At 46.7% G+C, this 14,759-nt stretch overlaps 1 protein-coding gene across 1 annotated transcript; it reads left to right on the top strand.

The window, feature by feature from the left end:
- Nucleotides 1-295: 295 nt before the first annotated feature.
- Nucleotides 296-10,997, top strand: LOC131911108 (cocaine esterase-like). Its single transcript, XM_059263065.1, has 14 exons — nt 296-339; nt 1,446-1,469; nt 2,175-2,185; nt 4,799-5,003; nt 6,293-6,434; nt 7,145-7,278; nt 7,361-7,619; nt 8,043-8,141; nt 8,406-8,546; nt 8,643-8,723; nt 8,963-9,107; nt 9,527-9,664; nt 10,299-10,371; nt 10,811-10,997. The coding sequence occupies exons 1-14, from the start codon at nt 296-298 to the stop codon at nt 10,995-10,997; spliced, it is 1,683 nt and encodes a 560-aa protein (XP_059119048.1).
- The last annotated feature ends 3,762 nt before the right edge of the window (nt 10,998-14,759 follow it).

The raw sequence follows: 14,759 nt of genomic DNA, 5'->3' as shown, positions 1-14,759 counted from the left end.
TCAGTCATAGTGTTTTCACAGCAATAGAAACCCGACTAGGACATTCCCGTTGCAAAACAGATGAACAGGCAAAGAGAAAAGGGCCCAAGCAAATTCAAAACCAAGCAAGAGAGATAGCCTCTCAAAACTGTAAGCCCAAAATACTGTGCCAATGAGAGCAGGCAGTGGACCCCAGGGACTCAGGTATCCCCACCTCTGTCATGTGATACTGCTTGCTGTATTAGTTACTTTTTTATTTCTGTGGTGAAACACCTTGACTAAAGCAACTTATAGAAGAAGGGATTTATTTGGGCTTATGGTTCCAGGAGGATATGAGTCCAGAATGGCAAGAATAGCATGGTAGTCAGCAGCAGATATGGCGAGAGATACAGTTGAGAGCTCACATCTCAAACTGCAAGAGAATGAAACTGGGAATGATGCATAGTTTTTGAAGCCTCAAAGCCCTGTCCCCAGTGACTTTCTCCAGCAAGGCCACACCTTCCAAAAGTATCCAAACAGAACCACCGACTAGGGACCAAATATTCAAATATCTGAGCCTATGGAGACTATTCTCATTCAAACCAGCACTTTGGCTGCAGCCTACCTGATAGCTCTCTCATGGTGTATACTGTTGCCTCTTGGCTTTCATAGGCTGCTGCTGACAATTGCCTGTATTTTTACAGTTCTGGAATCTCAAGATCCATGCTCCCACTTTTACATCTTTCGCAGGGCATTCTAGTGAGAAATCTTGGCAGTGTTGGTTGGGTGGATCCTCCCAGATTTTTTCTTAGAAATCTCAGTGGAACCTGCTATGACCTAATAGTCCTTGGATTCTGTGTCCGACAAATTAGTACCAGATAAATACCACCAAGGTATGATACTTGACCCCCTTGGATCAATGTCAAGAGCCATCCCTAGACTGGCTCAACCATGGCTAGAGCAGATGTACATCATTATACCAGAATGTGAGAAGCAGAATCCTAAAGCTAGCCTGAACAACGAGCATGTGGAGAGCGCCCATTCCCTGAACCCTCCAAGCCTCTCTGCTTGTGATAGGAGGTTAGAGGAGGAAGATGTTGGCAAAATGGAAAGTTTCTATTTTGTCTCCAGAGTGCCTTTCCCATTGTTCTGGGGCATTCCTCTGAGCCTGGCTTCTTCTACCCATAGTATTTTCTTTTGTGCCTTCACATTCTTACCAAAGACCTATCTGCTCTTTACATGGACATGATGTGAATTTTCAGATTTCTAAACTCTGCCTCCCTCTCTAGGGATTATTGTGAATTTCACTGGATATGGCCCAGAAGACTCAAACAGTTCCCTCTATAGTTTACTTAGAAATTTATTTCTCCAAACACTTTTGGGTATCACTCTTAAAGTTGGCTTTCTATGAGCATTAGAGTATGGATGCAGTGCAGCCAACGTCTTTGTAATACTGTAACACAGGTGGCCTTCACTCTAGTTTACAGTGGGATAGTTCTCATTTTCTTAGTGTGTCTTTACTGGATAATGTATAAACAACCAACACTGGATAATGTATAAAGAAAAAGTGCTTCTTTAATTCATAGCATTGAAAGCAGAAAATCCATGATGATTTTCTGGTGATCCCCTCCCTGGTGATCCCCTCCCTGGTGATCCCCTCCCTGGTGATCCCCTCCCTGGTGATAAGGATCTTGGAGCTCTTTTACAACTCAAAGCAGTAACATCCCATGGATGGACAATATGAACAAGGATCAACCAATAGAGAGAAGAGGAGCCAAGCTGACTGTGATTACAACCTGCTGCCAATCTCAGAAAAAAGTAGTCCACACCTGTGAGATTAATTTAACTCCAAAAGACTAGCACAAAGCCTTTTCGAGGGCAGCCATGATCCAATCACCCTCCATTATCCTACCTCTCTACAGACCTACCACCTCAGTGCTGCCATTTTAGCAAACAAACCATATCCAAACCACAACGAAGAGATAGTACGAACTTGCCCTCTCTGACTGTAAGTGACTGCCCATTCTGGCCTTTCCTGAGCAGGTGACTTGAAACTGGTTGATCCATGTGAAACTACAGTGAGTGATGTAGCAATGGCTCCCTGTGTTCTTTGTTTCCCCAGTAATCCTGGCTTAGATAAGCCAATTCTATACAAGTGAAACAGGAAACTAGACAGAAGGTACAAGAGAAGTGAGTGGTTTAGGAGAAAACAACAGCAAGGGAAGGGGCCCTGATTGGATACATCCTTCCTCCCTGAAGCACATAGTGGGCCAGGGCTGCCTGAGGCCTGCACAGCATGGAGGAATGAGATGCTCTAGGGCTGGAAGAAATAATTAGTGAGGCAATAGTGACCAAAATCCACCTTCAGCAATTTTAGGTCTGGCACAACCTAGTAGTATTTGGATTGCATCCTGCTCTTTCTGCCATTATTTGATGCAAACCCCAGTTATCACATATGGTAATATTCTCTGTGAAGATAGGGAAGGAGAAGAAAAAAACTGACAAGTAGATAGATAGATAGATAGATAGATAGATAGATACATACATACATACATACATACATACATACATACATACATGCATGCATATACACACACACACATACACATACATACATACATAGATGATAGATAAATGAGAGAGAGTTAGTTAGTTAATTCTCACTATAATCAATTTTCTTTTCAAATTTTTTATCTTGTCTATATGCTTGTGATTTCTTTAGATTTGTTATTGTTGTTGATTTGTTTTATGTTTTAAGACACAGTCTGTCTATGTAACCCACCCTAATCTTGAACTCATCTATAGTCAAGTATGACCTCAAACTTTTGAATCCTCCTGGTTTAGCCCTCAGAGTGATGGAATTACAAGCAGATGCCATATCGCCCAGCTGAAACATATCTGTTTAGGTTTCTTTGTTTTATTTTGTTTGTTCTTTCCATTATCCAAGAGGTAAAAAAAAAAAAAAGTCTCTTGTATTCCTGGCAAGCACTGGAACACTAAGATACACTTCCAGCACTTTGTGTGGCTTCAAGGTTGGGGAAGATTATTGATGCAGAGTCTCAGGATGTAGCCCAGGTAGCCTCAAATTCTCATCATCCTCCCGCAGCCCCATGAGAGCTGCTGGGATTACAGGCTCTGCCTTCATATTCAGCTTGGTCAATTACTGTTAATATATCTATTCCAAATGATATTAATACTAAGTGTTTTAATTAAGGTTTAAGTAAGATCAAGACTTAATAAATTAGTTGGTATGTTTATGGGGTTTTTAATTTTGATTGGCCCTTTTCAATTTTTTATTGAAAATAGATTTTTCTCATGTAATATATTCTGATTGTTTCCCCTCCCCCAGCTCCTCCCAGCTCCTCCCTACCCACCCAAATTCACATTCTTTTGTTCTCTCTCTTTCTCTCTCTCTCTCATTAGAAAACAAACAGGCATCTAATACTAACAATGATTTTATTGTTATTATTATTATTATTATTAAAACAAACATGAGTAGGACAAAACAAACTGACAGGAAAAATAAAAGCCAAAGAAAACACTCAACACAGAGACACACATATTCAAATACACTGAAATCTCATAAAAACACAAAACTGGAAACTATAATACATAAGCAAAAGAATTGTAAGGTTGAAACACAGAGAGAGAGAGAGAGAGAGAGAGAGAGAGAGAGAGAGAGAGAGAGAGAGAGAGAGAGAGAGAGAGAGAGAGAGAGAGAGAGAATTATGAGAGGAAAAACTACTACAAAAATACCATTGCATTCATTTTGTGTTGGGCATTTCCTGCTGGGCACGGGCCCTGAACTTAAGTGTGGTTTATATGTCCAGTGAGACTCCATTGGAGAAAACTATTTTTCCTTTGTGAGTGGTTATCAATTGAATATGGTTTCTGGGTTAAGGATGGGGGCTGTGTTCACTTCCCCTCTCAGTGCTGGGATCCCATGTGGTTTAGACCTGTGAAGGCCCTGTGCATGCTACCACAGTCTCTATGAGTTCATATGTGTGTCAGTCCTGTGTGTCTAAAGGCCTTGTTTCCTTGGTGTCTTTCATCCCCACTGGCTCTTACAATCTTTTTGCTTCCTCTCCTGCAGAGTTTCCTGAGCCCTGAGGGGACATATTTGATGGAGACATGCCATTAAGGACTGAGTGCTCCAAGGTCTCTCACTTCTGCACATTGTACAGCTATGGGTCTCTTCTATTTGTTTCCATACAGCAGAAGGAAGCTTCTCTAATGATGACTGAGCAAGACACTGATCTATGAGTGCAGTAGAATGTCATTGGGAATCATTTTATTGCTACATTCCTGAAGAACAGAATTTTGTTTTCCCCTAGGTCCCTAGGCTATCTAGTCTCAGGTTCTAGGCCACCCAAGCGGTTCCTGGCATGGGTTCCATCTCATGGAATGGGCCTTAAATCCAATCAGACAGTGACTGATTACTCCCACAACTGCTGTGCTACTACTATTTTACCAGCGTAACTTGTAAGCAGGTCACCATTGTAATACAACCTTTGAGATATAGTTAAAATATCATAACTACCCATTTCAGGGTTCACTTCGGCGGGTTTTTTATTATTTGGAGTTCTCCCAGTGTATCTCCAAATCTTAGCATTCTATACTCAACAGCCCCTCCGGTGTTTCAAATTCAAATCAACAGAGTCATGAACAGTGGTGACATGAGGCCACTGTGACAAACAAGAGGTGTGTGAAAATAATGTTTGCTGTCCTTAGTCCTTGGAAAAGGCTGAGCTGAGGGTGACAAGGAAGTGGGTGAAAAAAACTTACTATGGTGGCCACTGATTGTGTAGGCCCAACCCTGATGTCACCTCTGCATCCCCAGGCCAGGACTCAGCCAGCCCCATCAGGACTACACACACAGGCCAGATACAAGGCAGTCTCATCCACATGAAGGACCTTGATGTGGGTGTCCACACTTTCCTGGGAATTCCCTTTGCCAAGCCACCTACAGGACCACTGCGCTTTGTACCCCCTGAGCCGCCTGAACCGTGGAGTGGTGTGAGGAATGGGTCCTCCTATCCAGCCATGTAAGTTCTCCTGAGGCCCTGGGATCGATGAGTGCTGTGAACTCCAGGCCAGACAGCTGTGGTTCCTCATCTCAACCTCACAGCATTTTTCCACTATGCAGGGGGATTCCCAAGAGTATTTTCAGAACTTGCTAATATTAAGTGAGTGAAATGACTCTGCCAACCTCTTAGTTCAGGCTTGACATCTGGATGGCATTGATCAGACTATTTCTAGTGTTCTCCAATATCCAAGGAAAGGTCTCTGGGAGAGGTTGGGGTTGACTCCCAGAACCTGTAAGATCCCCAACTAACAACATCAGAAACTAGGTCCTTGAAGAGGACCTTGCAGATTCCACCTTTCACTCCCACTGCCCCTACAGGGCTAGATGTCACTAGACAAGAAATAAGTATATATGTATGTTAGGTACTTTTCTTATTGCTGGGACAAAATACATGGCAAAAGCAACTTAACAAGGAAGTTTATTTTGATACATAATTCAAGGGTAATGCCCAATTGGTGGGAAAGTCACGGCAGCAGGAATGTAGGCTGACTTGTCACATTACACCTATAGTGAGGAAGAGAGAGAGAGAGAGAGAGAGAGAGAGAGAGAGAGAGAGAGAGAGAGAGAGAGAGAGAGAGAGAGAGAGAGGTGCTGATGATCAACTTACTGTCTCTTTTCTATTCAGTTCAAGGCACCAGCCAACAGAATAGTACTATCCACTTCTAGGCCATGTCTTCCTATCCCAAATAACCTAATGTAGAAACTCCCTCACAAACAAGCCTAGAGGTTTGTTTCCATAGTAATTCTAAATCTCATTAAGTTTATATTCAAGATGTATGCTTCTAAGTGGAGATTAAAGAAGAGATGAGGATCCCAAGAGTCTGGACTTGAAATGAGGGAGGTCTCCACTACCTTATGGGAAACTAGCCTCCACTCATTCATGAACTCCAGGGTGACACAGCTGCCCTGTTCAAGAACTGGTTGGCTAGAGGGAGAAATGGTGAATGTCAACACCTTCAATCAAAGGTTGTCCAAAGGATTCCTGAAGGTCATGATTTCCTACCCTCAGGAGAAGTAGGATACAAGCCCCTCAACAACCTTGAGACCTTACTGGAAGTCTGGGCTTTATCTCAGCTTCTCCAGAGCCCAAAGTCTGGCCTTGATAGACAAGAATTTAGAGAATGGTTATGTGGAAGAAAGACATCAGGAAGGAAGTGCATAGGGATATTTGGAAGCATATTTCCCAGAGGGTCTGTTTCTGGGCTCCCTATGTCCCTGAGCTGACTCTCTGCCATGGTTGGTCACCAGATGTCTGCAGGACATCACTGCAATGAGTATGCAGACTCTTAAGCTGTTGAAGCTGACCTTGCCTCCCATCCCCATGTCTGAGGACTGCCTGTACCTTAACGTCTATACACCAGCTCATGCCCATGAGGGTTCCAACTTGCCTGTGAGTGTCAAGTCATATTCATTCTGGGGTAAGAAGGTATTTCTTATAAAGAAAGATTAGATCAGCCTGGGCCATGCTGCAGTGAACCCTGATGAGAAATCTCTTCCTATAATCTAATCAACTACCAACGTGTATCTAGATCTATTGAATACACAACAGTGTCACTTTGAAGTCACCAAAGACCTAGCCACTGATTTTTATTGAATTGATAAGACTCGAGAACACTTTTGGGGGCTGGAGAGATGACTCAGTGGCTAGGAGCACTCTGCTCTTCCAGATGACCCAGGTTCAATTCCCAGCACCTACATAGCAGCTCACACCTGTCTGTAACTCCACTTCTAGGGCTTCTGACACTCTCCCACAGACATACATGCAGGCAAAACACCAATTAAACATAAAAAACAATTTTTTTATAAAAGAACACTTTTGACTAATTTTCATGGAACATAATGAAGGAAATATCCCTGTTAATCCCCCACAAAAGTTTCTGAGAATAATGCAGTCAGACTTTGATGCTGAGGTGAACTCCAAACAGAGAGGAAGGCTTGTGTCCATGACTGTGCTTGAACCCCTCACCCAAAAAATGCCAGTATATCTAACTGGGCATTTGTCTATGTGGGCAGCTGCTCAAAGAAGAAGTTGTACTAACTCTGAAGGGAAGCCAGCTGGGCTATATGGGAGACACATGGCACCTATCTTGATTTCTTCAGGTGATGGTATGGATCCATGGTGGCGCACTGGTTATAGGCATGGCTTCCTTGTATGATGGATCCATGCTGGCAGCCATGGAGGATGTGGTGGTAGTCACTATCCAGTACCGCCTGGGTGTCCTGGGCTTCTTCAGGTGAGTCTGAGGCTGGGCTGGGATATGGGGCCTGAAAAAGAATAAGGACAGCCCTGTGATTCCTGTCCTTGCCACTTCACAGCACTGGAGATCAGCACGCCAGAGGCAACTGGGGCTACCTGGACCAAGTGGCCGCCCTACGCTGGGTCCAGCAGAATATTGCCCACTTTGGAGGCAACCCTGACCGGGTCACTATTTTTGGCGAGTCTGCAGGAGGCACTAGTGTGTCTTCACATGTTGTGTCCCCCATGTCCAAAGGACTCTTCCACAGAGCCATCATGCAGAGTGGGGTAGCCCTGATGTCAAGCCTCATCTCAAACTCCTCTGAAATAGTCTATAGAGTGAGTGCCCCCAACCACCCCATCCCTGAGCTGCTGCCTCAGCTTTCACCCTCAGAAACTCTGATTCTCTGTCTGACTAATGTGTACAAGGACCACAGAGGTACCAGGCAGCTGCCTCCTGTACAGGAATCTCTGAAGAGCTAAAGGTTAGAATCTACTCCCCTCTGCCTCACACTGGCTTATATCCCATCAAGCTGTGCTCGGGATTTGTGGTGTTATAAGCAAAGCGTGTCATCAGGTGTGATAGCTCCTCTGGCTGTCACCTCTAAACATCAGGGAAACAGAAATCACACCTGCTGCTGTCATCTACATACCTATGTACCTTATAAGATTTGAGGAACACCTGAACCCAAGTGGGACCCTGTAAAAAAAAACCTTCCCTGCCTGGAAGGCTGAGCCATCCCCTGCCTGATGCCTTTATAGATGGTTGCCAACCTGTCTGGATGTGAGCAGGTGGACTCAGAGGCCCTGGTGAACTGTCTACGAGACAAGAGTGAAGAGGAGATTATGGCTATTAACAAGGTTGGAGTGAATGGTAGGATGGAGGGGCAACAGGGAATAAGGTAGCCTACCCTTGGTAGCCCCTGGACACTGACTTCATTCCATCCTTCATAACCTAGCACCCAGGAAGAGATCTCAACACCAGGATATGGTAATGCAGCTGTAGGGTCTCATAGACTGGGTGTGACAATCCTGGGATGAGACAGACGGGAGTGGGAGACTATAGCCTGACATCAGAATTGTCAAGGACCTGACCTTCCTCCTTAACAACCAATGTCCCTTCAGGCCTTCAAGATCATCCCTGGCACAGTGGATGGTATCTTCCTGCCCAGGCATCCCAAGGAGCTGCTTGCTTCCGCTGACTTCCAATCTGTCCCCAGCATTATTGGTGTCAATAATGATGAGTATGGCTGGATCATCCCTTCGGTAAGGCCCAGGTCCAAGGCCCTTGGTCTCCAAGAAGCCTGTCCTATAGCCCCATGTGACCTTGACCACAACACAGACTCTCCTCTTATCACTTAGAGCATAAGCACCACTGACTCCCAGAAGGAAATGGACAGACAGACCGTGCAAGCTCTCCTGCAGAGAAGGGCAGCACAGATGGTGAGGCTTCTGGAGTACTGGAGTACTGGAGAGAGGGCATCTCCATCATACCCTGCTCATGCAGCAAACTGCAGGAACAAAGGCTGAACCATGACAGTACTTGTGGGTTGAGTGCCGCCAGAACCTGGCCCTTTCGTGACTTAACTTGTCCAATGCTGGGCCCTACTCTTCATCCTGAGGCTGTGGCCTCACTGCCCCAGGGTCTATCTAATCTGACTCTCCCTGGTCCCTCTGGCTAGATGTGGCCTCCTGAATTTAGTGACCTGCTGATGGAGGAGTACATGGGGGACAATGAGGACCCTCAGCTTCTCCAAGTGCAGTTCAAGGAGATGATGGAAGACTTCACCTTTGTGATCCCCGCACTGCAAGTGGCACATTTTCAATGTGAGTACATCTGGAACTGAGGCCTGATGCCTAGAGGCAGCTCAAAGCTGTGGTGCCCAGTTGAAATCTGGGGTGTCCAGATCCCCACCCATGTCTATATTGGACCTCTGTTAGCAGGTACTTAATATCCCTCATCTAAGTAAATTCTTGGGACTTGTTTAAGACATAGGAATCTTCCCAATTTTACACATGAGGAAACTAAGTGACAACAATATTATAAGTCTATATAGCAAAGATTTCCAAGACAATGGTTTAACCAAGTCCCTCCCTCAGCCCCTACTCCAGCTTAGGGTTCCACATTTCACTATCCAAACTCTATCCAGCTTTGACCCCAGATCCAGCTAGCTGTCTTGTCATCACAATTGAAGAAGGACATCCCTGGGCGAGAGTGCACTTTCTCAGCCTGTCCTTGCCTCCAGGTTCCCATGGCCCTGTCTACTTCTATGAGTTCCAACATCGGCCCAACTTCTTCAAGGACTCCAAGCCACCCAATGTGAAGGCCGACCATGGTGATGAGATTCTTTTTATCTTCAGATCATTTTGGGGAGGCACTCAAGGTGAGTCATCTTTATTCCCTAGGCTGCAGGCCCTTCAGGCATATTCAGATGGGGAAACTGAGGTTCAGAGTAAAGACAGCATGGCTTGTGTACCATGATGTATCTCAAAAGGCTGGCATGAGGTTAGAAAGCCAACCCCCTTCCCGCTCCTGCCTGTGTTTCCTCCTGCTGGCCCTACCTGCATGAGTCATGGAATCAGACACAGTGGTAGAATGGGTTGTTTTATACTACTTGTTCATTTGTTTGTTTTGACTTTTTGAGGCAAGGTCTCCCTGTGTAGCCCATAATTCATGGCAGTTCTCCTGTCTCAGTCTTCTGAGTGCTGACATTAGAGACAAGCCCTACAGCTCGCAGCATGAGAAGGGTATTCTAAAGGCATGGTTATGCCCAACTTCCTTTGGTCAGAAGCAAGGAGATGCTCTGGGGCAAGGATGAGCCTGAGGGAGTAGAAATTGGAGGCTGGGATGAGTAAGACAGAGTGTGCAGGTGCAGGAAATGGATTGTGGGTGGCAGGAAGGGAAGGGAAGGGACCAGACCCAGGAGTAGGTTACAGCTGGGATGGTGAGTGCAGAACTTGAGTGAATGGCTGCATGAGAAGCCAGAGTCTGAACCCTTAATCTCCTCCTCTCTGCAGTTGACCTCACTGAGGAGGAGGAGCTTCTGAGCAGGATGATGATGAAGTACTGGGCCAACTTTGCACGACATGGGTGAGAACACTCCCCTCCCTTAACCTCTAAGGAGTGGATTAACTTCCAAGGCTGCCCTTGTGGTTAGTGGTTTCAATAGCAATCGTGGATCTTTCATCACATGATAGCCTCATCTGCACCTCACAATCCACTTAAACAATTGTACATACTGGTCTCTGACCGTCACCCAGTGACATAGTGTAGAGCAGTAGTGTTGCGGTACTATTCTTTAGAGCACACCTCTGAAAGGAGGGGGAAATCAGGCCATGTATCTTTGTTCCTCACAGAACAGACAATAGTAAGGTCTCCTTGTTTTCCTACATCAGTACACCTGCCTCTAAATTCCCATAATTCCCTAACTGCTTAGACCATTGCCCTGACCCAAATCCGGGGATATGGTTCAAGTTCAGCAGAGCCTAAAGTAATCTTTGCTCTCCCTACTGGGAGGATGTGTCCACAGGAATCCCAACAGTGAAGGCCTGCCCCTCTGGCCCATGTTTGACCATGATGAGCAGTACCTGCAGCTGGACATCCACCCTGCTGTAGGCCGAGCCCTGAGGGCCAGAAGGCTGCAGTTCTGGACCAAGACTCTGCCTCAAAAGATGCAGGAACTGAAAGAGGTTGAGGGCAAGCATGCAGAGCTATAGCACTCTATGTCAAGTTGCAGTTTTTCCTGAGTGCAGGTGGGGTTATTTTGACACCTGAAGAGGACATAGAGGGGATCCACACTTTCACATAGTCATTATGTTCATATACCCAACAATTATGACGTCTCCTCTGCATGGTATGTGTTCCCTGCTAAGCCTGATACGGATCACTTCTGTTACACACAGCAAACATACAGGAGGCTATGGATGGGTGAGTCCCAATAGACAACACCTTCCTCCTTGCTACAGTAGGCAAGGGTCCCTCCCTCCCTCCTTTACTTCACCTCCACCCACCTCCTTTCCTCTCCTCTCACTCCTCAGGCCTTCCACTACTAGTGATGTACCTTAGGGAGGATTTCAGTAACCTGGGTGACTGAATTTCTTTTTCACATCTCAGCAAGATCCTGTCCTCTAATAGTAGGGACAAATTTTAAAAGCAGATACTAAAGCCCCAAGAGTTAATTCTAGGGCTATCGCACAATTATCACAGTGGAGTAGCTTCAACACAACAGAAATTCATTGCTGTCTGTTCTGGAAGCTAAAAGCTCTGGTGATGGTGGCACCCAATTTGATATCTAACAAGGAATTACTTTCTGACTTGTGGTTAGCCCTTTGCCCTTCCCACCTTAAGCCAGCAAACAAGTTCCCATAGGCCTCATTCATACAAACAAGTTCCCACAGGCTCCATTCACACAAAAGTTCCTACAGGCCCCATTCAAACAAGCCCCATATTAGCCCGTCTTCCATTGTTATAACAAAGACCTGAACCAGTAACTTACAAAAAGAGTTTCTAGTTAGCAAGATGACTCAGCAGTTAAGGGCACATGCCATCAAGCCTGACAACATGAACTTGATTCACAGGACCCACGGTAGAAGGAGAGAACTGACTTCCCACATTGTCCTCTGACCGTCATATATGTTCTATGGTACACACACACACACACACACACACACACACACACACACGTGAATAAATGTAAAAAACTAAACAATAAAATACTTTTTTAAAAAAGAAAGACTTTCTAAGATTGGGTACCTTCACCTAATGGGACACTGATGAAAACACACTGGACTGCCTCTCCAGATAGCAGAGAGCCCAACGGGAAATGGACAAGTAAGTGGCAACTACATGGGCTGTCCATGCTATTTAACAGACGGGGACTAGGCAGCTGGCATCCTCCAGGCTCTGGCTGGCAGGAAGACATCCGTGGGCCCACCTGTGGGCCTCATTATGATAAGCAAACATGTGGTGAAGAAATGGTAGAGAAAGAGACGTGGAGTGGACCGTGCACTGTGGAAAGAGGCAAAAAAGAAGAAATGAAGATGGTGAGGAGTAAGCTGGTGTTGGAGGCCTGCTTGCCACCTGGGGCCACGGTCAAGGCAGTGAGGAGTAGACAGATGGGGTGGTCTGCTTGCCACCTGGGGCCACAGTCAAGGCAGTGAGGAGTAGACTGATGGGGGTGGTCTGCTTGCCACCTGGGGCCATGGTGGTATTTGGGTCCAGGGGCCATGCTGCTGCTAGGCCTTCCTGGGTGGCCTTTTCTGTCACCTGAGGCCATGGTGACAACCAGACCCAGGCTGCTGCTGAGGACCATGTCTGGGTCAATGGTCCTACTGCAGCCAAGAGGTCTATGTTGATGTCCATGACTCATGTTGCCACCCACGGCCACAGGAAGTCTGGGTTCTGGGCCGCAATCTGTGGCCTTGTAGGTGTCCAGAGGCCATGCTGCTGCCAAAGCCATCCTGATCTGAATGGCCAGGGCTACCACCTGGAGCTAGGATGTCAACCAAGATGAGCTGCAGCCTGGGACCATGCCTGGGTCTGTGGCCCAGTTGCAGCTGGGGTCTGTGTTGAAGTCTATAGCCCAGGTTGCCACTAGGGCCCACACAGAGGCCCAGGATCTGGGCCAGAGCCTGAGGCCGGTTGGAGTCTGGGGGCCATGCCACAGCAGGGGCCATACAGATCTGGGTGACATGTGCTGCCACCCAGGACTATGGTGTCATCCGGGCCCAGGATGCTGCCGAGGGACATGTTGGGTCCGTGGCCCTATAGCGGCGAGGTCTAAATTGACATATGTAGCTCCTGTTGCCACCAAGGGTCATGAGGATGCCCAGGGTCTTATCAGCCACCTGAGTCCAAGTTGGTGCCAAGGGCCAAGATGCATGCAGATATGAGTACCCTGTGCAGCATTGAGCACCTACTCAATGCGGTGGTGACATCCAGGCCCGAGCTGCAGCTGAGGACTATGCCTGGGTCTATTGGCCCTACTGTAGCCAGGGTCTGTGCTGACGTCTGGGGCTCCTGTTAACATTGAAGGCCATGCAGACACCCAAGATCAGGGGCATGTTGGTGTCTGAAGGCCTGTACCTATCTGAATGGCCTGCACTGCCACCTAGGGCAATAGTGACATCTAGCCCCAGCTGCTGCTGAGGACCATGTCTGGTTCGTGGTCCTACCACGGCTGGAGTCTGTGCTGAAGTCCAAGTTCCAAACTGCACTAAACATCACATAGAACTCCACAACATGAGGCCTTGGTGATGTCCAGGGGCCATGTGGCCACCAGAACCACCCCAACCTGAGGGGCCAATGCTTCCACCCAGAGCCAGGATGTCGTCAGGGCCCAAGCTGCTACCAAGGGCCATGTCTGGGTCCGTGGTCCAGCTATAGCTGGGGTCTGTGTTGATATCTGTGGTCCAGGTCACCTCAGGGGACCTTAGGAACTATGGGAGATGAAATCAGAAGGCCATGCTGAGCTGGCCCCGCCCTTCACTGATCCTGGAAAAGCTGGCCTTGCCTTTCGCTGGACACTGCCGCAAGTGAGCTGGCCCTGACCCTCACAGGAGAGCTGACCCTTGCACTCAGGAGAGATAGCCCCCACCCCTCACCACAGGCAAGGGTGAACCGACCCTGAGGACTAGACATAGGGAACCTGGCTCTGCCCCCTCTCTTGAGGCAGATGCCCCCAGTGGCCCAGACTGACCAGCTCAGCTACCACCCAGGCCCATAGCCAAGCCTTGGTTTGGCCCACCCTAACATCTACCCCATCCAGGACCTGCTGGAGCTCATGAAGGGACTGGTCCTGTGGAACAATACCCGCAGGATCCCCATGACTCTGGGTGGTGACAGGATATCCCAGAGGAATTTTGGTGAGGATCCAGTGATGATGTTGTACCGGAAACCAGAGGCCTTGAACAAGACCAATGCCTCATTGCAATGAACATTTGCTAGTAAAGCTGATAGGACAAAAGGGTACACTGTATGACATACAGAAGCTCCCAGTGCCACCAGGACAAATGAAGAGGTGTTGGAGAGGCAGGAAAGAAGAAGGAGAAGCGAAGAGGTTTTTGTTGTTGTTTTGGGGTTTGGGTTTAGATTTTTTTGGTTTGGTTTGTTTTTGTTTTTGTTAGTTTGCTTGCTTGCTTCCTTGGTTTTCTTTTCTTTTGTGGAGGGGTGCTGTAGGGGTAAAGGGAGGATATGGGGGGACTGGGAGTTGAGCAGAATTGGAGTGCATGATGTAAAACTCCCAAAAAAATCAATAAAGAAGCTAAATTTAAAAAATTAAAAAGTTAAAAAAAAAAGTAAGTCATAGCAGCAATTCCATTCCCAAGGATTTTATCCTTGTGGTGGGGTTCAGGAGAAACTGTGGTTGAGATGTAAAATAAGAAATATTTAAAAAAAAAAAAAAAGAGGAGTTAAGCAAAATGCACTCTACAGCCAAAAAAAAAAAAAACCAATAAAATAAATTAATAGGGAAATATAAA

Source organism: Peromyscus eremicus, chromosome 5 (assembly GCF_949786415.1).
Source record: "Peromyscus eremicus chromosome 5, PerEre_H2_v1, whole genome shotgun sequence".
Taxonomy (NCBI): Eukaryota; Metazoa; Chordata; class Mammalia; order Rodentia; family Cricetidae; genus Peromyscus; species Peromyscus eremicus.
Note: the sequence above shows the minus strand (reverse complement) of the source record. Positions and strands in the feature narration are given on the sequence as shown.

Bases quoted from the DNA above. Each gene is read 5' to 3' on its own strand.
- LOC131911108 (XM_059263065.1), top strand. From the start codon at position 296: ATGGTTCCAGGAGGATATGAGTCCAGAATGGCAAGAATAGCATG. The intron at 7,279-7,360 runs GTGAGTCTGAGG...GCCACTTCACAG, and splicing joins GGTGTCCTGGGCTTCTTCAG to CACTGGAGATCAGCACGCCA. The intron at 8,547-8,642 runs GTAAGGCCCAGG...CTTATCACTTAG, and splicing joins ATGGCTGGATCATCCCTTCG to AGCATAAGCACCACTGACTC.